The 25,074-nt window shown below is 42.8% G+C and overlaps 2 protein-coding genes across 4 annotated transcripts in view; one reads left to right on the forward strand and one right to left on the reverse strand.

The window, feature by feature from the left end:
* Positions 1 to 25,074, forward strand: part of tex12 (testis expressed 12) — a 75,772-nt gene that overhangs the window by 37,221 nt on the left and 13,477 nt on the right. Inside the window, exon 6 of one of the 3 annotated variants that reach the window (XM_080889175.1) lies at positions 8,802 to 9,012. The exons of the other annotated variants lie outside the window; for them this stretch is intronic. Coding sequence (XP_080745301.1) covers positions 8,802 to 8,869 — 68 coding nt within the window. The 3' untranslated portion in view covers positions 8,870 to 9,012. Of the gene's footprint in view, positions 1 to 8,801; positions 9,013 to 25,074 lie in introns of those variants that run through there. 3 annotated transcript variants of the gene reach the window in all.
* Positions 9,198 to 18,597, reverse strand: LOC308401004 (carotenoid-cleaving dioxygenase, mitochondrial-like; the record flags this gene model as incomplete). Its single annotated transcript, XM_080889071.1, has 15 exons — positions 9,198 to 9,584; positions 9,749 to 9,859; positions 10,369 to 10,551; positions 12,622 to 12,759; positions 12,884 to 13,051; positions 13,700 to 13,860; positions 14,069 to 14,197; positions 14,273 to 14,375; positions 14,501 to 14,613; positions 14,692 to 14,903; positions 14,991 to 15,189; positions 16,399 to 16,604; positions 16,650 to 16,790; positions 17,331 to 17,418; positions 18,510 to 18,597. 15 exons carry the CDS (start codon positions 18,595 to 18,597, stop codon positions 9,468 to 9,470), a joined length of 2,157 nt encoding a protein of 718 aa, XP_080745197.1. The 3' UTR covers positions 9,198 to 9,467.

The following is a 25,074-nucleotide window of genomic DNA, read 5'->3' on the forward strand; positions in this document are numbered from 1 at the left end:
TTGCTTTCTCTGGGATAACTTTCTCGGAGATGAAATGCAGGGTTGGTAGCGAGGCTCCAAATATTCAACCAGACCGCCGACAGGTCTGGCACGCCACAACCGCTCTATCACGTGACGCTTACTGCTCCGACTTGGTATCGATACGATCGATTTTTGGATCGATCTGCCCACTACTTTGGTTGTAGGAGGATGTAGGAGGAGGTTGTGAGTTCAGATGTGGGATGCCGAGATTAAAGCTGGAGAAAAATGTGATGAGCTCTTGTGTCGTTCTTACGTACTTCCACAACGTAACATTATATAATAAAAACTGTTCAACAACACAATACAGCAGAAAGTAAAAATATTCAGATTGACCATAGATCACTGAGGGTTTACAAAATGCATGTGAAAAGAAAAATACATTGTATAAGGAATTCATAAAACAAAGAACAAAAGAAGTAGAAAATAATGACAAAAAACAAATAAATTGATCTATATTATACGGGTATGAAGAAAGTACTAGTATAGTATATTAAAGTAGTATAGTAAAATAATAAACACTAAACACTAATATATTAAGGGATGTTATATGGGATACATTAAAGGTTGGTGGTTCAATCCCTTAGGCAAGACACTAACTCAAAGTTGGTCTCCAATCCATAAATTTGGGGATAGGCACCACTTCACATATTACAAGCCTGTTTCTCTACTTCCACAATTCTCCAGTTGTTACTGAAGGTTACTCTTCATACCAATACCAACTAGATTTTTAAATCTTAATATAAATGAGTAACAGTAGGTGGACATTAGGTAAGGCTGCACTTTTTGCAGTGATCTCGTATAGAAAACTATTCCTCGCGTATATAAAACAGATCTGCGGCTCTGAACCGTAGTAAAGGGACCTCTGGCTGATACGTCGGGTTCGTGTCGGGCTCGTAGTGGAAAACTAGCTTTACTTTGTTGTCTGGGTCAATTTTGCTAGTGAGAGACAGAGAGAGGCGTTGAAAGGCTGCTCCAACAGAACTTGTTGTTTCAGAGAAAAACACGAACACAGCGTACAGTCGAGTCTTAATAGCTTACTTACAGTTGGGCTCATCAGGCTCTCTTTTTGGCTGCAGTGGTTATTATTATCATCATGGTCCTGGAGCGGTGACCCATTGTTTTGAGTTTATTGTTATTATTCTTTAGTTTCTTCTGATTTTGTATTAGTTCTTAGGGTTTGATTCTGGTGTTCAGTGTTTTATCATTCCTACCTGTGTCTTCCCCTTGTGCTCTGTTCGTGTCCCCGAGTTTGTGTTGTAAAACAGTCTGTGAGTTTCATGTTTTACTTTGAAGGTTTGTGTCTGGTCGTGTCTAATTAGGTTCAGCTGTGTACCCCAATTATATTTACATGCTTCCATCTCCCGTTGCTGCTCGGTGACAGCTCGTAATTTTCCACTCTCCTTTTTCACACATAATGGGTTTGGCAGGTTTGGCAGTCCATTCTCCCTGCAGCACGGACTACACTGCCCATGAAGCTACATTCTTTAGGGCTATGCCTGTAACACCTATTGCCTTCATATTAAATCATTTTTGAATAATAATTAAAAAAAATAATTTCTTCACGCCATTAAGCGGGCCACAAGTAGAGGTGACATGGGCTGCGAGATTGAGACACAGGCATTAGAGCCTCGCGTTTTTTGTTTGGGTTTCCACCGGCGTGGAATAACCAAAAATAGAGAGGTCATAGCCTAACATATGGAACAGGAAAAGACCGCCGTGTAATCCATTTATTTCAACAAAGTAACTGTATTCTGAATATCACCTTTTTAAACAGTAACTGTAATGGAATACAGTTACTCATATTTTGTATTTTAAATACGTAACGTCGGTACATGTATTCCATTACTCCCCAACACTGGCCAGAGTATTCCTAGGTCTTTGAAAAGCACCTGATACAATCAATGATTTGGGAATTCTCAAATAAACTCACATGTCATGTCAAGTCAAGTCAAGTTTATTTATAGAGCACATTTAAAAACAACCAAGGCTGACCAAAGTGCTGTACAGTAAATACAGATAAAAATACAATAGAACACAATTTCGTAAAACACCTCGCTGATCAAATAAAAAATAAATAAACAAATAAATTAAACCTTTCTAAAAGCCAATGAAAAGAGGTGAGTTTTAAGAGCAGTTTTAAAAGTTTCTAAGCTTTTGGAGAATCTGACGTGAGGAGGTAAACTGTTCCATGTGCAGACAGATGTTGTGAAAATTGAAAGAGTTCATGAACATAAGTTTTTTGGTGTTATAACAGATGATAAAATAGGCTGGAAAAAATATAATAAATAAGCATTTCAGTATTGAGCAAAGAAAATAACATTCTGGACTGCGAATCCCTCCATCGGAGAGCAACTCTGATCGAACCACCAACCTTCCAATCAGCAGATGACCTGCTCTACCTCCTGAGCCACACCATATGTGTTTGTGTACACGCACATGTATGTGGTGTATCTATTTGTTTATGTATATGTATCTGGAGTAACACAGCCAAACACATGTGACAGATTAAAAGGAAGGATTTATGATAGGATATGGTATAAACATGAAGAAACAGTGATGATTATTAGTACAAATAATAAGATAAGATAAAACTTTAATCCCTCAGGTGGGTTCCTCTGGGAAATTCGGTAATAGGAAAGGGTTTGATTAAATAAGCTTATTCTATTACTTTAACATGTTCAAAAAAGCCACACAATAAAATAAAAAACAAAAAAAACACAATACAATAATTTTATGTAGTCTCTAATCACTCTAATAATTTTTTATGCTGCAAATTATTGTGCCTTGAAATAGTATTCATAACGCTTAAGGTTTTCCAGACTTCACACTTTGAGGGAATTTCATGGTACATCAACACAAAGTAAAGCATACTTCACCATATGAAGTGGAAGGAAAACAATATATGGTTTTCAACATTTTTCACAAATAAAAATTTGAAAAGTGTGGTGTGAGTATTTATTCAGCCCCCTTTACATTGTTCTGTAAAGGCCTCCGATGTTTGTGAGAGTGACCAAAATCCATCATGATGATCAAGGAACACAACTGAGAGGTAAGGGATAAAATTGTGGAGAGGTTTAAAGTAGGGTTAGGTTATAAAAACATATCCCAAGCTCTCAGTCCAACCGCACTGAAGATGGAGAGCGATTCTCTTTTGGACTTTCATACGCACTGTTTTTCAACTACCCAAAGTCTATGAAGAACACATTGCAGTTCATCTAGCGGGCACTATGCACAATGTGCCACATTGGACTAAAACGCAAGTTAGAAACCGTATATCGCCTCTACAATGAGAAACCATGGCTGGTGGGGATTCCTCCTCCCCTGTATGTTGCTGTAAAATATCCTTCTAAAATGAGAATAAATATTGTTGCCAGTTTAAATGCAGCTTCATAGACATAGCATCTGATCTTGCACTCTTGGTGTCGCTATCACTTGGTGTTCGCTCGCTCTGTGGTAGAGTATCACTTCCTGTTCCTGCTCAAACACAGTGGTGTTTCTGAGTAGCTTATCTGCGTAGCAATTTAATTTAATTAAAAACTTTAAAATACATTCTATTTTCATAGTATAATCTTCTCGTGCTTCATCCGAAGCACACTTTCTGTGTACTCACTACCTAATTTATAACCAAAGTATTCACTCAATGTCTCTGTACTGTTTCGCTAGCTTAGCTTAGCTCATAGCCGACTCGTTAGCACCATGGCTACTTCACCTGTCCCTCCTGCACTTTCTTGCTCATTGTGTCAGATGTTTAGTTACTCCTCGGCCTCCTTTAGCAGTAATGATATCTGTAACAAATGTAGCATATTTACAGCGCTGGAGGCCAGGATTACTGAATTGGAGACTCTGCTTCGCACCCTTCATTCACCCATAGCTAGCCAGGCCCCTGTAGCTGGTGCAGCCGAAAATAGCGTAGGCCCCGCTAGCTGTTACCCGGCAGACCCCAAGCAGCTGGGGAAAGAGGGCGGCTGGGTGACGGTGAGGAGGAAGCATAGTCCTAAACAGAAGCCCCAGGTACACCACCAACCCGTTCATGTGTCTAACCGTTTTTCCCCACTGGGCGACACACCCGCTGGGGGTCAAACTCTGGTAATTGGTGATTGTGTTCTCAGACATGTGAAGCTAGAGACACCGGCAACCATAGTCAATTGTCTTCCAGAGGCCAGAGCAGGCGACATTGAAGGAAATTTAAAACTGCTGGCTAAGGGCAAACGTAAATTCAGTAAAATCATAATTCACGTCGGCAGTAATGACACCCGGTTACGCCAATCGGAGGTCACTAAAATCAATATTGAATCGGTGTGCAACTTTGCCAAAACAATGTGGGACTCTGTAGTTTTCTCTGGTCCCCTCCCCAATCAGACCAGGAGTGACATGTTTAGCCGCATGTTCTCCTTAAATTGCTGGCTGTCTGAGTGGTGTCCCAGAAACGATGTGGGCTTCATAGATAATTGGCAAACCTTCTGGAGGAAACCTGGTCTTGTTAGGAGAGACGGCATCCATCCCACTTTCGATGGAGCAGCTCTCATTTCTAGAAATATGGACAAATTTATTAAACCCCCCAAAGTATGACTATCCAGAGTTGGGACCAGGAAGCAGAGTTGCAGTCTTACACACCTCTCTGCAGCTTCTCTCCTCCTGCTACCCCCCCAAAAACCCATCTCCATAGAGACTGTGTCAGCTCCCAAACAGACAAAAAACAAACTAAAAACCAGCAACAAACAACTTAAACATAAACAATTACAAAGAAAGACCAATGCAGTATCCACATCTGAACCAAAGAGTAAAACAGTGAAATGTGGATTATTAAATATTAGGTCTCTCTCCTCCAAGTCTCTGTTAGACTTAATAATTGATCAACAAATTGATTTACTCTGCCTTACAGAAACCTGGTTGCAGCAGGATGATTATGTTAGTTTAAATGAATCAACACCCCCGAGTCATTCTAACTACCAGAAATCTTGAAGCACAGGCCGAGGGGGCGGTGTGGCAGCAATTTTTCACACCAGCCTATTAATCAAACAAAGACCCAGACAGACTTTTAATTCATTTGAAAGCCTGGTGCTTAACATTGTCCACCCCAGCTGTGAAACTCAGAAACCAGTCTTACTTGTTATCATCTATCGTCCACCTGGGCCTTACACAGAGTTTCTGTCTGATTTCTCAGACTTTTTATCTGATTTAGTTCTGAGCTCAGATAAAATAATTATTGTGGGTGATTTTAACATCCATGTAGATGCTAAAAATGACAGCCTCAACATGGCATTTAATCTGTTATTAGACTCAATTGGTTTCTCTCAAAATGTAAAAGAACCCACCCACCACTTTAATCACACTCTAGATCTTGTTTTAACATATGGCATAGAAACTGAACATTTAACAGTGTTTCCTGAAAACCCTCTCCTGTCTGATCATTTCCTGATAACATTTACATTTACAATAATTGATTACACAGCAGTGGAGAGTAGACTTTATCAAAGTAGATGTCTTTCTGAAAGCGCTGTAACTAAGTTTAAGAATATAATCCACCCACTGTTATCATCTTCAATGCCCTGTACCAACATAGAGCAGAGCAGCTATCTGAACGCTGCTCCAACAGAGGTCGATTATCTTGTTAATAATTTCACCTCCTCACTACGTACGACTCTGGATACTGTAGCTCCAGTGAAAACTAAGGTCTCTAATCAGAAGTACCTGACTCCGTGGTATAATTCTCCATCACGTAGCCTAAAGCAGATGACTCGTAATCTGGAGAGGAAATGGCGTGTCACAAATTTAGAGGATCATCATTTAGCCTGGAGAAATAGTTTGCTGCTTTATAAGAAAGCCCTCCACAAAGCCAGAACATCTTACTATTCATCACTGATTGAAGACAATAAGAACAACCCCAGGTTTCTCTTCAGCTCTGTAGCCAGGCTGACAAACAGTCAGAGCTCTTTTGAGCCAACAATCCCTTTAACGTTAACTAGTAATGACTTCATGAACTTCTTCACAAATAAAATTTTTATCATTAGAGAAAAAATTACCAATAATCATCCCACAGATGTAATATTATCTACAGCTACTCTTAGTACCATTAATGTTAAGTTAGACTCTTTTTCTCCAATTGATCTTTCTGAGTTAACTTCAATAATGACTTCCTCCAAGCCATCAACGTGTCTTTTAGACCCCATTCCTACAAAACTGCTCAAAGAAGTCCTGCCATTAATTAATTCTTCGATCTTAAATATGATCAACCTATCTCTAATAATGGGCTATGTACCACAGGCCTTCAAGCTAGCTGTAGTTAAACCTTTACTCAAAAAGCATCTCTAGACCCAGCAGTCTTAGCTAATTATAGGCCAATCTCCAACCTTCCTTTATATCAAACATCCTTGAAAGAGTAGTTGTCAAACAGCTAACAGATCATCTGCAGAGGAATGGTTTATTTGAAGAATTTCAGTCAGGTTTCAGAGTTCATCACAGCACAGAAACAGCTTTAGTGAAGGTTACAAATGATCTTCTTATGGCCTCTGACAGTGGACTCATCTCTGTGCTTGTCCTGCTAGACCTCAGTGCAGCGTTCGATACTGTCGACCATAATATCCTATTAGAGCGATTAGAACATGCTGTAGGTATTACAGGTACTGCACTGCAGTGGTTTGTATCATATCTATCTAATAGACTCCAGTTTGTGCATGTAAATGGAGAGTCCTCTTCACACACTGAGGTTAATTATGGAGTTCCACAGGGTTCAGTGCTAGGACCAATTCTGTTTACATTATACATGCTTCCCTTAGGCAGCATCATTAGAAGACATAGCATACATTTACACTGCTATGCAGATGACACCCAGCTCTATCTGTCCATGAAGCCAGATAACACACACCAATGAGTTAAACTGCAGGAATGTCTTAAAGACATAAAGACCTGGATGGCCGCTAACTTTCTGCTTCTTAATTCAGATCAAACTGAGGTTATTGTACTCGGCCCTGAAAATCTTAGAAATATGGTATCTAAGCAGATTCTTACTCTGGATGGCATTACCTCGGCCTCCAGTAACGCTGTGAGGAACCTTGGAGTCATTTTTGACCAGGACATGTCCTTCAATGCACATATTAAACAAATATGTAAGACTGCTTTCTTCCATTTGTGCAACATCTCTAAATTTAGAAATATCCTGTCTCAGAGTGACGCTGAAAAACTAGTTCATGCATTTATTACTTCCAGGCTGGACGACTGTAATTCATTATTATCAGGAAGTCCTAAAAACTCACTGAAAAGCCTTCAGCTGATCCAAAATGCTGCAGCAAGAGTCCTGACAGGGACTAGAAAGAGAGAGCATATTTCTCCTGTTTTGGCTTCCTGTTAAATCCAGAATTCAAAATCCTGCTCCTCACATACAAGGTCTTAAATAATCAGGCCCCATCTTATCTTAATAACCTTGTAGTACCATATCACCCTATTAGAGCACTTCGCTCTCGCTCTGCAGGCCTACTTGTTGTTCCTAGAGTACCGTATTTCCCGGACTACAAAGCGCACCTGAATATTAGCCGCACAAGCTAAAATCAGGGGAAAATCCTGTTTTGTACATACATTAGCCGCACCTGACTAAAAGCCGTAGGTGTTTCAATGTTGACTTATCATATGTAAGAGAATATGCACAAAGGGAATTGTCAGGAAAGAGATGGCTGTTTGGAGACACACCCCTTTTATTAATATTTTTGAAAAACAAGTTATGGGTACATATTTGCACATGTAGTACATAACAGTAACCTATAGCACACCAGAAAAATAGATTCGGACTACCTTTTAGGCTCAGGTGCAGTGACACAGCTTTAACAAGAAGAAAAGTCAGTCATTCACCACCATCTTTCTCTTCTTCCTGCACACTAAAACCACCAAAGTCCTCTTCTCCAGTGTCGGAACGAACAGGCTCAGGATGGCTTCGTCATCCACTCTCAGCTTCTCTCCTTCGTTGTCACTTTCAAAACCAAAGAAATCCTCGTTGTCAGTGTCAGAGTCGAACACCCTAAGAAGGGCCGTGGCAGTGTCCTCTCCATCATGCAGCAGTCCAGCCCTTCAAAATCCGTTGGTGATCGTGGATGTTTTCACACTTTTCCACGCTGTCAGAATCCACCGGTGGAGTTGGGCATAACTTGCTTTTTGCAAGTTTATCGCCGCTCATCATCCACGACTCCCGCTGAACGCGTAGTGCTACTTTGAAGTTTGTTTTTCGCGCTACTTCGTACGGCACTACGTTGCCTGGCGGACGGACATGTGACTAACATACCACTCTTGAACCCCGATCCTTCCGCCAGGCAACGTTGTGCCGTACAACAGCGGAACAAACAAAACAAATCGTCTTACGATATGACAAAAATCATGGACAATCCATAGAAAAGCCGCACCTGACTAAAAGCCGCAGGGTTCAAAGCTTGTGCAAAAAGTAGCGGCTTATAGCCCGACAATTACGGTATTTAAAAGTAGAATGGGAGGCAGAGCCTTCAGTTTTCAGGCCCCTCTTCTGTGGAACCAGCTTCCAGTTTGGATTCAGGAGACAGACACTATCTCTACTTTCAAGATTAGGCTTCAAACTTTCCTTTTTGCTAAAGCATATAGTTAGGGCTGGACCAGGTGACCCTGAATCCTCCCTTAGTTATGCTGCTATAGAGGTAGGCTGCCGGGGATACCCATGATGCATTGAGTTTTTCCTTTCCAGTCACCTTTCTCACTCACTATGTGTTAACAGACCTCTCTGCATTGAATCATATCTGTTATTAACCTCTGTCTCTCTTCCACAGCATGTCTTTATCCTGTCTTCCTTCTCTCACCCCAACCAATCACAGCAGATGGCCCCGCCCCTCCCTGAGTCTGGTTCTGCCGGAGGTTTCTTCCTGTTAAAAGGGAGTTTTTCCTTCCCACTGTCGCCAAAGTGCTTGCTCATAGGGGGTCATATGATTGTTGGGTTTTTCTCTGTATCTATGAAGTGCCTTGAGGCGAATTTTGTTGTGATTTGGCGCTATATAAATAAAATTGAATTGAATTGAATTCATTTATTGACAGAAGGCTCAGTGACTCTTGGATTTTTCTGAAATTGTACATTTTAAAGTCACAGAGGTTTCTCCAAAATGTGTTCTGTGTTAATTTGTGCATTACCTTAACAGTATCATAAAATCAGTTTTACTTTTTTTATAGCAGTGCATGAAATAGCAGATATTAAAAAAAACCCTCACGACCTTCATTTACAGATAGCTGTGGAAAAACAATAGAAACAAAGGATTTTATTTCAACACAGATTATATCGACACTTAAGGTTTTATTAAGTCTGAAAAAAGGCATGCATGCTTTAACATATCACTATGACATGAAAATAAAGGAATTCTTTAAATGAGGGTCTTTGCTTTTAAGTCAACATGTACACAGTGTAGGTGTGTCCCTGTGAAGTCACATGTACATCCATCAGACGTCTAAGCCGTGGCATTGAATGTCCCGTGGAAGCCATAGGGGATGTTGACAGGTACCACCGCCCTGCCCAGCTCCTCGAATGTCTTGGCATCTAACACCAGAAGGAATGTACTCTTGTCCTGGAGAGAACAGAGACATGGGTAAAGAAATACTTGGTGTACAAGACAGTGTAGAAAACACAACGGCACGATGTCCAAGCTCGTGCTCAGCCATGTTTTACATTTGTATGAGGAAACTGTATCTATAAAGAGTACCCTGTCCAAAATGGCTGAGCCTGACTAACCTCGTCTGGAGTGATGACCACAGACATGATGACACCATCATCCTCCTCTGTAGCATTAGGAGAGGGAACAAAGACCGGCTCAGATGGATACTGACCAGGATGTTCCCACACCTGTGAGGGAACATTTACACACAATATCACATTCATGATGATAAAAGAAAAATCACAATAACAATGCTATCTCAATACCTGTGGGACAGTCCTCTCTAACTTTGTTTACTGTTTGTTAACTCCATATTACCCACAATTTTTATGGATTGTCTTCAGTCTTATACTAGTTATATACCAGGGGTCCCCTGAGGCCTGGTATATAACTAAGGCCTTTTTTTTTTTTTCAATACAACATTATATAATTTCACAATGACACAAAAAGTTACTACATATACATACAGTAATATACTACACTAGATTTCTATATTACCAAGGCTGACATCAGCATAAAACACTTTAATATAACCCTTTCCCCTTTGGGGTGAGTTGCGCTCTCTGTGAATGAACTAAAATAGAACCAATTATATCTGTTTCTATCTGGAAACTGTTGATTTCAGTTGTGGGGGTTAATTTGTTCCACAGATTGGAAATGCGAGCTCTCTTTTCTTTGCTCCAATAAAACAACGTGCCTTCATGCGTTTTCCGTGGAGATCCATCTTAATCAGCGTGTCCCCTACAAGGTGTCTAAAGCCACAGCCATAGAAGTAGCGGTAGGGATGGGTGTTGAATTTGTGATAGTTGATCTGAGGAAACTCCAGACCTCCGTATTCATGGAGATCCTCCCCATGCAGGTCCTCATGAGTACAGAACACCTGCACAGGTTTAAAAAAAAACAAAAAAAGCAACACAGGTAATCACTGAGATTCAGGTAGTGAAAGTGCTATTAAAATGTCAACATGTAGCAAAGTCAAATTAAGCGTTTATATAGAAGTCAGAATGTAAATAAGTTCCAAAGAAAGAAGAAATAGGTTTGTTAAAGCATGTAAATTTTAACTACCATAAGATTGATAAAATCTTAATGTCTGTGTGAAAAAGTAAAATGAAACGGAGAAATTCAACATACCGTATTTTCACGACCATAAGGCGCACTTAAAAGTCTTAGATTTTCTTCAAAAAGTACGGCGCGCCCTATAGCGCAGTGCGCCCTGTGTGTTGTAAGGAGGACGTAGTAGAGAACACCATGAGAATGCTAAAGGGTGAAGTGTGGGTGTTGATCGTATATACCGGACAATCGCACATACCTGTCTAAAAGACCGGGTATGTGCATTATGTGGAACATCGTTGTTTTAACAACCCTGAAAATGGCAAAGAGACACGCTTATGAAGCACAGTTTAAACTGAAGGCCATCAGCTATGCGGAGGAACATGGAAATCGAGCAGCGGCGAGAGAATTTAAGATTAACGAATCGATGGTTCGCAAATGGAGGAAGCTAGAAAACAAGCTCCGGCAGGTCAAGAAAACGCAGCTGAGTTTCCGCGGACATAAGGCGAGGTGGCCCGAGTTGGAGGAAAGACTCGAGCGGTGGATCATCGAGCAAAGAACGAGCGGGAGAAGCGTTTCGACGGTCACCATTCGGCTAAAAGCAGTTTCACTAGCTGAAGAGATGAACATTGAACATTTCCAAGGAGGTCCGTCTTGGTGCTTTCGTTTTGTGAAACGGTGCCATTTTTCCATCCGGACCAGGACTACAGTAGCGCAGCAACTTCCAGCGGATTATAAGGAAAAGCTGGCCATCTTCCGCTCCTACTGCAGCAAACACATCGGCGACAAAAACATCCAGCCCAGCCACATCACTAACATGGACGAGGTCCCGCTCACTTTTGACATCCCGGTGAGTCACACTGTGGAGAAGAAGGGGACCAGCATGGTAGCGATACGCACAACGGGGTATGAAAAGTCGTCTTTTACTGTTGTGCTTGGCTGCCATGCTAATGGACAGAAACTGCCGCCTATGGTGATTTTTAAGCGAAAGACTTTGCCTAAAGAGAAGTTTCCAGCAGAAATCATCATTAAGGCAAATGAAAAGGGCTGGATGGATGAGGAAATGATGAAAGAGTGGCTGAGGGAGGTGTATGTAAGGAGACCAGGTGGTTTTTTCCACGCATCACCATCGCTCTTAATCTGTGACTCTATGCGTGTCCATCTCACAGCCGATGTGAAAAAACTAGTGAAACAAATGAACTGTGAGCTTGCTGTCATTCAGGAGGCCTGACAAAGGAACTCCAACCGCTGGACATCGGTGTGAACCGCCCGTTCAAAGTAAGGCTGCGAGCGGCCTGGGAGCGATGGATGACCGATGGAGACCAGTTTCACCAAGAGTGGAAGGCAGCGCCGGGCGAGTTACGCCACAATTTGCCAATGGATTGTAGATGCTTGGGCTAACATGTCTGCTGGCACTGTTGTTCGAGCTTTCGCAAAAGCCGGCATCATTTCCGAGGAGCCGCATGGCACGGAAAGTGACTCTGACAGTGAAGAAAGTGAACTTGGCATGTTTGATGGAGATTTAGCGCAGCTGTTCAATTCAGACACAGAGGATGAGGACTTCGATGGGTTTGATTGATGATAAAAATGTGAGTACCAAACTTTGTTTTGCTCCTGCTTTATTTTTAAATACGCACACTTGTATGCTTGTGTGTTGTTGATGATGACGATTACCGGTAATAGAAATGTGAGTAAGGTACCGAACTCAGGTTTGCTCCCGCTTTATTTTTAAATACGCATACGGTACTTGTATGCGCCCTATAATCCAGTGCGCCTTATGTGTGTGTTAAATACAGTAATGGCACACATAACTGAGACTGCGCCTTTTAGTACAGTGCGTCTTATGGTCGTGAAAATACGGTATGCATTCTGTAAAGTGCTGATGGCTGTACATTAATACCTTGTTCTTGGCAATTCTTACAGAAGTAGCTATGCTGTTTGGCCAGGTAATCAAGTTCTGGTTGTAGGGTGTGTCGCGGTCAACATTGAGAGGCAGCACAAATCGCCGGGGGAAGGCTCTACTCAAGGTGTTGTACACCTGACGAGGAAGATCTTGTTAACTTCAACAAACCATCTTTTCTTCAGATAAACCAAAAGCAGCCGAAGGATTTTCCATAAACTGCACAGGAAAGTCAGTAATGAGCTTTACTTAACTGACTTACCTCATCAAGAGCTTCTCCAGACTTGCGCATGTTCTGGATGTTGTAGTTTGTGATTGCCTGGCCATCATCTGATGCACACAAATCTATGATCAAGAATCCATCCTCCTCAAATGCATTGATCTGATGGAAGGTTGATAGTGGCTTTGCAAGATACTTGATGGAGCTTACCTGAAACACAAAAACAACAATGGAAATGCACTGTGGCACTAGTTCAGTTCTGCGTTCTAGCTCAAGTCAAATAATTGTACTTAATATTTTATTAATGTGACTTAAATATTATTTCACATTTCTGCAAATGCAAATGCAAAAAAAAAAAAAAATTATTAACTAAACTGAACATTTATTTGTTTCTTCTGAAATCTTTGTAACATAAATCATCACTCTACCTATTGATACAGAGCATCAGGTGTCAGACGGAAACTTGCTTTTAGCCCCTTCCTCTTTATTTTTCAGTTATGCTAACATAATCCGTATTCAGATTACTATTATTTGTCATGATTATTTGCTGATTTGACAAAAATGTTTTTATTGCACTTTTATTGTTGCTTTTATCTTGCATTTGCAACAAAACACTGCTTTCATATCTTCACATTTGTACCCTAACCCTATCTTTGCATTCAAATATTCACCTAAATTCAGTATCTCTCTTAGAAGAAAAATAAAATGCATTCATTAAAAATAGATGACCAAAACTTAACTCAAAATTCAATCAAGTCACAGGAACAATACTTATGAGACTTGGAAGAATACTTTTTATTGTGAATTAAGTTTACCTTACTTAATCACTTAGTTCATTTTTGCATGTTAGAGTCCTACCTTCCCAGAGTGTTTGTGGATCAGATGGAAGATTGTGTTGAGTTTGGGGTCCCAGAATATGCTATCACTGATACTTTTTCCTCTTAGCTTGCCTGTCACAATCTTCAGCAGGTCCAGCTTGATGGGCTGTTCAATGAACACCACGTAGTTCTCAGACATTGCTATAACGAAATGAGAAGAAGTTTCTATTTATGATTCTTTGCAGCGGGACTCAGCTCCAGTAAGACTATAGGACTATAAGAAAACCAATGATTTAAATCATTTTCATTCCATGCATCAATTCAGAGTACCACTCCATTGTGATACCTGTGCTTTTTTATTCCCAAATTCAAGATGTGCATGCTTCACTGCATGAGACTTTTTGCTCACCAAAGCTGTGATAGTATGAAGGTTTGGTCTTGTCCACTGAAGGAATCGAGCACAGCACTGTGGCTCCCTCCAGGGTTTCATCTTCTGTTTTCTTGGTTGGTGGCACTTGGATAATGTTGTAGTATGATCCTGTCATGCCAGATACTGTTAGATCTTTGATCCGTAACCTGTAGTGTGGAAATGGATCTGATGTTTCTTAAATACCTTTCGAGGTGTAGGAATTTCCCATGTTGTATGTCGTACCATCAGGCTCAGTATGAGGGTGTGCTGTGGCTCCATTCACAGCAATGAATTTGCTCCAGTCCACCTAATAGAAACAAATGCAATGGCACAAAAGGTTTGCAGTTTTTATTGCTTCTATACCTACTTTTACCGTTTGATACATGTGCCACTAAAACTTCAGCTGCACGTATATCATTACACTCATGGTACCTTTTCAGTCTCCAGTGTGTCAGGGTCCACCTTGTGCATGATGTTGGTTTCTGTACTGACATAATAGTCACCTTTGTAGGTCACAAAACTCACATTGGCATTGTCTGTGGGCTCTAGAGGGAAAGAAAGCTTTGAATTACTTATTCTATAGCAAGTGCATCAACAGGCTGCTTTGTCTTCAAGATACTCACTGTGTGATTCAAATCTTGACAGGAAGCGCTGGAAGACATTTTTACAGGGGTCCGGCATGGTTACAGTCCCAAACTCAGATATAGCAATGCGATTGTGCTCCTTGTTAGTCTGGTAGCTGTCGCTGGATAGGAAGCGGCTTTTGTAAGTCACTTGCCCATTTGATATTTTGAACTGGTGCATGAGAGCCATGCCATCAAACCAGTGGTTAAATCTGGAGAGAAATAGATGCAATGCAGAGGGGAGTGAGCTTCATGATGTCTGAAGCGAATGGATAAACACACAAAGACGCAGCACTCACTTGTGGTTTCCGATCTCAAACTTTCCGGGCCCATTTCTCAGGAAGTTTCCTTTGATCCATTCTGGGATTGTACCAACGATCTGGGTGCTGATGGGCCTGGGGGTGTCCTCCACTGAGCTCACAATCTTCTCGATAGAAGGCAGACCGCGTACATTTGTGTAATGATTGATGTTCTTCACAGACTTAGATTTTTTGAGTGCTGTTGGAAAAAAACATAATCAGAAAGGACATTGTTATAATTTAAGTAAAATAATGTTAGTGTGTGCAGCTAGTAGCATTTAATGTTTACCTGAAGTATTCTTTTTCTGATGTTTGACAGTATCCATGGCTGTGGTTAAGCCTTCTGTAGCTTAGTCTCTCTTCTGAGATGCTGCTGGTTCGTACGCTGACTCCTGATTTTATACTGTCCTTCTGACACGTACCATAGAAACAGCAAAAAAGGATGCAGTCAGACATTTCATGCTTGTTTAACTCTGTGCAAAACAGAAGCAAATGGCAATCAAAAATGTAAGCAGTAACAGATGATCACTTTATCTGACTGGAAAAAACAGCAAATAACCGTGTCCAGTCTTTCAAATCATTCCTTTGACTCTTTTAGTTAAGCTTAATATGCATGGTTATATATAGCATGGTGAAACCAGATGAACTTGGCTTAGAGGGATGATTTTCTTTTGTTTTTGTATTTTTGCAGATGTACAGCAATCTTTTAAAGAAATATTTCAAATGGGAATATTCTATTTCTGAAATAATTAAAGCATTATAAAATGTTTTCTTGCTCTTTTACATTTGAGTTATCTGAATTAAAAAATAAAATGAGTTCCTGTTGTGTACTTGTCACATATCATATTTCACCAATATGCTCAAAAGAATGACCCATGAACAGGATGACTCTGCATTTTCTGGTGTCAGTAAGGACACTGTGAGTGCCACTGATGGAAGTTCATTTGGGTCCTCACAAAGCTAGCATCTCAAATTAAATTGAAAAAGAAAATCTCTTGTTTCTCTTAACCTTACATTTGTTTAAATTAGCTTTAGGTATGAAATTTGAAAGTTATGAATTAAAGATATTGCATATCATTTTTAATAAGATACATTTCTTGTATCTTGTGATTTCATGTGACTTTCTCAACATCATTTTCTCTTCATCATATACATTCATTTTCTTTAAGAAGTACAACATTGTACATCCAGGCTTTATCCTTTTTAGGTGGGCCACAGACGTAAGCCCACCGGGGGAGTGTTTTGTGACTTATCTTGGGTGCAGGTGGTACAGGCTTTCACATATTCTCGGGCATTCTGGGCTAAAGACGGCCACCAGAAAGAGCTTTCCAGAAAGGAGACAGTGCGTTGGATTCCAGGGGTGACATGAAAATCTTGCTGTGTCTTGTTGGAGCACCTGGGCTCGTACCGACGAATGGACGTAGAGCCGCCCTGGGGGGTCCTGTCCCCGGATCAGGTTCGGTACGCTGGGCCTGCCGCACCATCGACTCAATCTCCCAAGGGAGGCCTCCTATGACACAGCCAGGAGGCAAGATCGACGCCTCCTCCCGATCCCCCTCAGAGGATGGAAACTGACGTGATAAAGCATCTGCTTTGACATTTTGGGACCCGGGCCTGTAAGTAATGGAGAATTTGAAACGGGTGAAGAAAAGCACCCACCTGGCCTGACATGCGTTGAGGTGTTTTGCTGCCTGAAGGTAGGCGAGGTTCTTGTGGTCGGTCCACACAATGAAAGGCTGTGCCGTCCCCTCCAGCCAGTGCCGCCACTCCTCCAGTGCCAGTTTGATGGCGAGTAGCTCCCTGTCGCCAACATCGTAGTTTCACTCTGCTGGTGAAAGACAACAAGAGAAGTAAGCACATGGATGGAGTTTACCTTCAGTCTTCTGAGAGAGGACGGATCCCACGCCTGTATCTGAGGCATCCACCTCCATGATGAAGGGTTGGTTGATATCCAGCAGGGAGAGGATGGGGGCGGAGGCAAAACGTTGTTTCAGATGATCGAATGCCTCAGTGGCTACCTGCCCCCACTGGAACAGAACCTTAGGGGAAGTGAGGTAAGTAAGAGTTGAGACAATTTTGCTGAAGTCACAAATGAAGCGACGATAGAAATTTGCAAACCCCAAAAAACATTGAAGCTGCTTGTGGTTTGGGGGTGTGGTCCACTCCAAATCCGCTTTGACCTTTCCAGGAACCGGTCTCAAGTTCCCCTGCTCAGTTATGAAACCAAGGAAGGAAACGGTGTTTACATGAAACTCACACTTCTCTGCTTTGACAAAAAGGCGGTTTTCCAACAATCTTTGTAATACCAGTTTGACATGTCTTTTATGTTCTGCCACTGACCTGGAGAAGATGAGTATATTGTCTAGGTAGACGAAAACAAAGTGGTTGATGAAGTCTCTGAGGATGTCATTCACGAGAGCTTGGAAGACTGCTGGGGCATTTGTTAATCCATAGGCATGACGAGATATTCAAAATGTCCCAGGTGGGTGTTGAATGCCGTCTTCCACTCGTCCCCCTCCCTAATGCGAACCAAATGATTAGCACTCCGGTGGTCAAGTTTACTGAATATCTTCATCCTGTGGAGTAGCTCAAACACTGAGGTCAGCAGGGGCAGCGGGTATTTATTCTTGACAGTGATTGCATTCAAGCCCTGATAGTCAATGCATGGCCAGAGGGACTTATCTTGTCAATAAAGAAAAATCCTGCTGCCAAGGGAGTAGATGGCCGAATGATTCCCACAGCCAGTGAGTCGGTAATGTACTCCTCCATGGCTTCTCTTTCTGGCTGCGATAGGCTATAGAGTTGGCTGGTAGGCAGTGGGGCTCCTGGTAACAAATCAATGGCACAATCATAAGGCCGGTGTGGGGGAAGAGAACGAGTGCGATTCTTACTAAACACCTCCGCTAGTTCATGGTACACTGAAGGAACTGCTGTTAGATCCGGAGGAATCTGTGGGGGTGACGCAGGGGAGCCGACGGATGGAATGGCGGATTTTAAGCACGTCATGTGGCATCCTTCCCCCCATCTAGACACACAGCCAGCCTGCCAATCAATTAGTGGATTATGTTGCAACAGCCAAGGATAGCCAAGAACTATAGACAAGATAAGCGGCGTCAGCGGGGCTTTGAAAACAAACAAACTGATTAATTCAGAGTGATTTCCAGACAAACACAGAGTGACAGGTTCAGTAACGTGGGTGACATCAGGCAAACGCTGTCCATTCAGAGATGAGGCTCGAAGAGCATGAGGCAGAGGTTCAATAGTTAAGCCCAGTTTTTTTAGCAAGTGATGCATCAATAAAACTCTGTTCTGCACCTGAGTCTCTCAAAGCCTTGAGTGAGTGAGTGGTGGTGTGAACAGTGAGCCTAGCTTGCAACAAAAGATGAGGAGGGGAATGTGCAATGTTTATTTCGCCCACCAGTACCCCCCCCCCCCCTTTTTACTGGCGTGCATGCCCTTTTGCCTATGTGGCGCAAACGGCGATGAAATGTCCGTGACGGCCACAGTATAAACACTCACCAGCCATGAAATCGCACTGCCTCTCCGCTGGCGTAAGCCGGGCGTGTCCGATTTGCATCGGCTCCGCCTCGCTGGGACTCACATCCATCGAGGCCGGCTGTTGTGGTGAAGCAGCACTTCCAGCAACAATCCCAACACTGAGCGGAGCATGCTGGGAAACTGAGTGTCACGTCCCGCAGTGCACTCGCAGACGCTCGTCAACGTGAATGCACAGGGTCATTATTTCAATCTGGCTTTCGTAAAGTTCATTCCACTGAAACAGCCCTTCTTAGAGTTTCTAATGACATTTTGTTACAAAGCGATGCAGGTAAATGTTCTGTTCTCTTAATGTTGGATCTTACGTCGGCCTTTGATACTGTTGACCATTATATTTTACTTAACAGGCTGAAACACTGGGTCGGTGTCTCTGGGACTGCATTGAAATGGTTCTCCTCGTATCTCTCTGAACGATATTCTTCTGTGGCAGTTTCTAAGTATAGATCATCTTCTGCGTCCCTGTCTTTTGGTGTGCCACAAGGCTCTGTGCTAGGGCCATTACTGTTTTTAGTTTATTTACTCCCTCTTCAGCACATTTTGAGCCCTTTTGAGGATATTTGTTACCATTGTTATGCAGACGATATCCAACTCTATATATCTTTTAAACCGGAAGAGGCTTCTAAGCTGCGGCTTTTAAATGTGTGCTTGGAAACCATTAAAGGCTGGATGGCTGAAAACTTCCTCCAACTAAATGAAAGTAAAACCGAAGTCCTCTTATGTGCCCCAGATAGACATATACCCAGTATAATAAATGCTCTTGGTCCTCTTTCAACGTTTGTAAAACCATCTGTCAGGAACTTAGGGATTATCCTTGATCCTGCTCTTACGTTAGATAGTCATGTTAAATCTCTTGTTCGGTCTTGCTTTTATCATTTAAGAAATATTTCTAAATTGAGCTCTATTATATCCTATACCGAACTGGAGATTGTTATTCATGCTTTTATCTCTTCACGACTGGACTATTGCAATTCCCTGTTTACTTGTTTAAATAAAGGTTCTTTGGAGCGTCTGCAGATCGTTCAGAATGCTGCAGCAAGACTTTTGACGAAAGCTTCTAAATTTTCACATATAACACCGTTGCTTATGCAGTTACATTGGCTTCCTGTTGAATTTAGAGTCCAGTTTAAGATTTTGGTTTTAACTTTTAAGGCTCTTCAACAACAAGCACCACCATATATTATTGAACTTTTACAGCCCTATGCCCCTAGTAGGTCTCTGAGGTCGAGTAGTCAGGGCCTACTTGTCATTCAGTATACGAGACTGAAAACTAGGGGTGATAGAGCTTTTGCTACTGTGGCCGCCAGACTGTGGAATTCCCTTCCTCAGGACTTACGATCCGCTGATTCATTGATTACTTTTAAAAAACAGCTAAAAACACATCTTTTTAAAACTGCCTTTTGCTAACTTTGTTTGTATTTTGTCTTTTTAATCTGTTATATCTTGTAAAGCACTTTGTGATCTCTATCTAGAAATGTGCTATATAAATAAAATTTTACTTACTTACTTACTTAAAAAGCTGAGAGATGATGGCAATTCTCTCGTTATGAGCTCATCCTTCAAATCCTCCTAAATATTGTTGAGCAGAACCTTCTTTACTGCCTCTTCACTCCACCCGGTCTCTACAGCGAGAATGCGGAAGTCAATTGAGAAGTCAGCTATAGTGCGTTTACCTTGTTTTAGATTTAGTAGACGCTGTGCAGCAGCAGAAGGCCCGCCGTCCTTTTCAAACATGCCTTTGAATTCAGACAGGAACTCGGGATAGCAGATATTCGGCAGAGTTTTCAATAATTCCTGAGCCCACTGAAGCACGCGGTCTCATAGCAGCGGAACAAAGAAAGCAATCCGGGCATCGTCCCTGGCATATGTTTTGTTCTGCTGCCGAAAAAACAAGGAGACTTGGGCAAGAAAACCGGAACATTACTCTAGCTCACCTGTAAACAGCTCAGGGCTTGGCATCGTCCTCCCCGGGGCTTCTAGCCAGGCAGCGGGAGGGTTGGGGGGTGTAGCAGCGGCCTGGGGACTCGGAGATGGAGAGGGACTTACACACGGAGATTGATTTACGCTCGGAGAGAGTCGGCTTACCAGGGGTGTGCGCTGAGCGAGACCCTATATGAGGGCGGAGAGCTCTTTATTAATGTGGTGGAGCATCTTCTTGTGCTGCTCCAGCAGGGCTTCCTGAGTGAGGAGAGCCCGTTGAACAGGGTCAGAATCCGCTGAGTCCATAGTGGCTGGATCGTTCTGTCACAGATTATTAGGCAGAGGGCTCACTCGCAGGACTCTGAAGTTTAGAGAGAAGGTGAGGGTTTATTTACAATGTGGCACCAAGTGAGGATTTATACATATATACAGTGAGACAGATAACACGGGGCTCCAGGGAGTGGAGGGGGGTCAAAAGGGGAGGGAAGGTCCAAGGCAGGTGCACACACGCTCCTCTTCAACTCAATCCACTCCAAAATGCTCATGCTCACTCGCACACAATCACAGGAATCCAGACGGCAGGGAAGACGGGCAGAGAATCTAGAAGGCCTGTACACAGAGGAAAATAATGTTAGGAGGATGCTCTATTTCAAAAGGCTCTAGCCTCAAAAGGCTAGGCTACACTGACGGTAGGTAGTGTGACGATCCAGCGAGGAAGCAGCCTCTCTTGCCATCTTAAGTAGTCTGCCAGCATTAGTGTAAATGAGCCACAGGTGTGTGTTCAGGGCGGGTTCATAGGCGGGGAATCAAGGTCCAGTTCTGCCCTGTTGGGAGAGGCGAAGACAAAAAACACACACCACGACCTCTCCAGATCTTGAGAACCATGACATCAGGGGCTTGTTGTTGGGGGACTTTTGCCCCCTGGTAGGGTCTCCGATGGGAACTTGGTCCTAGGTGAGGGACCAGACAAAGAGTGATTCAAAAGACCCCTATATGAGTATACAATCAAGGGAACAGTTCACTCTGTCACCCAGGATAGGGTTACTGAGGCCCCGTTCTGGACCCAGGCATGGGAAGGGTGTCTGAGGGCGAGAGTCTGGGAGGAAGAAGTTTATATTCATATACTGAATATAAACTTCAGTATATGAATATAAACTCATATACTGAATATAAACTTCTTCCTGGGGCCAGGCCCCATGGACTATATTTACTCTGCGGTGGTTGGATGCATCAGCAGGGATGATGAGACAGAGTACCGGGCTGTGGTCGACTCCTTTGTCACGTGGTGTGAGCAGAATCATCTGCAGCTCAACGTGGCAAAGACCAAGGAACTGATCGTGGACTTCAGGAAGACCAGGAAACACTTGACCCCTGTTTCAATCCAGGGGGTCAGTGTTGACATTGTGGAGGACTATAAATACCTTGGAGTACACATTGACAATAAACTGGACTGGGCTAAAAACACCACAGCACTTTACAGGAAGGGCCAGAGTCGTCTCTATTTTTTGAGGCGACTGAGGTCCTTCAACATCTGCCAGAAAATGCTGAGGATTTTCTATGAGTCTGTTGTGGCCAGTGCGATCCTCTATGCTGTTGCATGCTGGGGGAGCAGGCTGAGGGTCGCAGATGCCAACAGACTTAATAAACTGATCCGTAAGGCCAGCAATGTTGTGGGGATGGAGCTGGACTCCCTCAAGGTGGTGTCGGAGAGGCGGATGCTGTCCAAGATAAAGACAATGTTGGATAACACCTCCCACCCACTCCATGACATGTTGGTCAGCCACAGGAGCTCGTTCAGTGAGAGACTGAGATTACCGAAAAGCAACACTGAACGACACAGGAAATCATTCCTGCCTGTGGCCATCTCCCTGTACAACGCATCCACTTAACACACTGTTTGCTGCTACAGCTACACATGTTTCTTTTCCAAACATTTATTTATAAGTGACTTATGTATGTATGTATGTATGTATATATATATGTATATATTGTACTATTCTTAGTTAGCGTATTGTCTGTCTTGTCTTAATGTTGGTTTAAAATGGAGCACTGTAACAAAAAATAATTTCCCCCAGGGATCAATAAAGTATTCTGATTCTGATTTATGTTGGTTTAAAATGGAGCACTGTAACAAAAAATAATTTCCCCCAGGGATCAATAAAGTATTCTGATTCTGATTCTGATTCTGATTAGTCCATGAGGCCTGGCTGGGCCCACCCTAGATTGCAGGTTGATGATCGATTTTGTAATCGTATCACCAGACCTGCGGCCATATGTTCTGGACACTAGCGTAAAGAGAGGGGCCGAGCTGTCAACGTATCACCACTTGGCGGTGAGTTGGATCAGGTGGCGGGGGGAGGATTCAGGACAGCACCTAAATGTATAGTGTGGGTGCGCTGGGAACGCCTGGCAGAGGCCCCGGTCTCTAAGATCTTGAATGCACACCACCGGCAAAGCTTCAATAGCATTCCAAGGGAGACTGGGGACATTGAGTCTGAATGGACCATGTTCGGCACCTCCATTGCCGAAGCTGCAGCATTGAGCTGCCGCCGCAAGGTGGTTTGTGCGTGTGGTGACTTCTGAACTAAATAGTGGACGCCAGAAGTAAAGGGAGCCACCAGGCTGAAGAAGGAGTCCTATCAAGCTTGGTTAGCCTGTGGGACTTCGGAGGCAGCTGATAGCTACCGACAGCCCAAGCGGAATGGGGGTTGGGGAGTGGCTGAAGCAAAAACATGAAAAAAGACTATCGGACTGCCTCAAAGAAATTCATGCAAACCATCAGGCGATTTGAAGACTGGTTTCTGCGGAGGGTGTCTTCCAACTACAGGAGGATCACACTCCTCAGCCCTCCTGGGAAAGTTTATACCAGGGTGCTGGAAAGGACAGCCCATCCATTAGTCAAACCTCGGATAAAGGAGGAACAATGCAGTTTTTGATCTGGTCATTGAACACTGGACAAGCTCTTTACCCTCTCGAAGATACTTGAGGGTGCATGGGAGTTTGCCTAACCAGTCTACACATGTTTTGTGGACCTGGAGAAGCCATTCAACTGTGTCGGAGGTGCTTCGGCAGCGAAGCTCTCAAATGACCGATCGATGTATGTCTCTGCCCTCACCTATGGTCAAAAGCTGTGGGTAGTGACAGAAGGAACAAGATATCGGATACAAGCGGCAGAAATGAGCTTCCTCCAAATGGTGGCTGGTCTCTCCCTTACAGATACAGGGAGTGCAGAATTATTAGGCAAGTTGTATTTTTGAGGAATAATTTTATTATTGAACAACAACCATGTTCTCAATGAACCCAAAAAACTCATTAATATCAAAGCTGAATGTTTTTGGAAGTAGTTTTTAGTTTGTTTTTAGTTTTAGCTATTTTAGGGGGATATCTGTGTGTGCAGGTGACTATTACTGTGCATAATTATTAGGCAACTTAACAAAAAACAAATATATACCCATTTCAATTATTTATTTTTACCAGTGAAACCAATATAACATCTCCACATTCACAAATATACATTTCTGACATTCAAAAACAAAACAAAAACAAATCAGCGACCAATATAGCCACCTTTCTTTGCAAGGACACTCAAAAGCCTGCCATCCATGGATTCTGTCAGTGTTTTGATCTGTTCACCATCAACATTGCGTGCAGCAGCAACCACAGCCTCCCAGACACTGTTCAGAGAGGTGTACTGTTTTCCCTCCTTGTAAATCTCACATTTGATGATGGACCACAGGTTCTCAATGGGGTTCAGATCAGGTGAACAAGGTGGCCATGTCATTAGTTTTTCTTCTTTTATACCCTTTCTTGCCAGCCACGCTGTGGAGTACTTGGACGCGTGTGATGGAGCATTGTCCTGCATGAAAATCATGTTTGTCTTGAAGGATGCAGACTTCTTCCTGTACCACTGCTTGAAGAAGGTGTCTTCCAGAAACTGGCAGTAGGACTGGGAGTTGAGCTTGACTCCATCCTCAACCCACAAAGGCCCCACAAACTCATCTTTGATGATACCAGCCCAAACCAGTACTCCACCTCCACCTTGCTGGCGTCTGAGTCGGACTGGAGCTCTCTGCCCTTTACCAATCCAGCCACGGGCCCATCCATCTGGCCCATCAAGACTCACTCTCATTTCATCAGTCCATAAAACCTTAGAAAAACCAGTCTTGAGATATTTCTTGGCCCAGTCTTGACGTTTCAGCTTGTGTGTCTTGTTCAGTGGTGGTCGTCTTTCAGCCTTTCTTACCTTGGCCAAGTCTCTGAGTATTGCACACCTTGTGCTTTTGGGCACTCCAGTGATGTTGCAGCTCTGAAATATGGCCAAACTGGTGGCAAGTGGCATCTTGGCAGCTGCACGCTTGACTTTTCTCAGTTCATGGGCAGTTATTTTGCTCCTTGGTTTTTCCACACGCTTCTTGCAACCCTGTTGACTATTTTGAATGAAACGCTTGATTGTTCGATGATCACGCTTCAGAAGCTTTGCAATTTTGAGACTGCTGCATCCCTCTGCAAGATATCTCACTATTTTTGACTTTTCTGAGCCCGTCAAGTCCTTCTTTTGACCCATTTTGCCAAAGGAAAGGAAGTTGCCTAATAATTATGCACACCTGATATA

Source organism: Rhamphochromis sp. 'chilingali' (assembly GCF_963969265.1).
Source record: "Rhamphochromis sp. 'chilingali' genome assembly, chromosome: 8".
NCBI classification, from domain to species: domain Eukaryota; kingdom Metazoa; phylum Chordata; class Actinopteri; order Cichliformes; family Cichlidae; genus Rhamphochromis; species Rhamphochromis sp. 'chilingali'.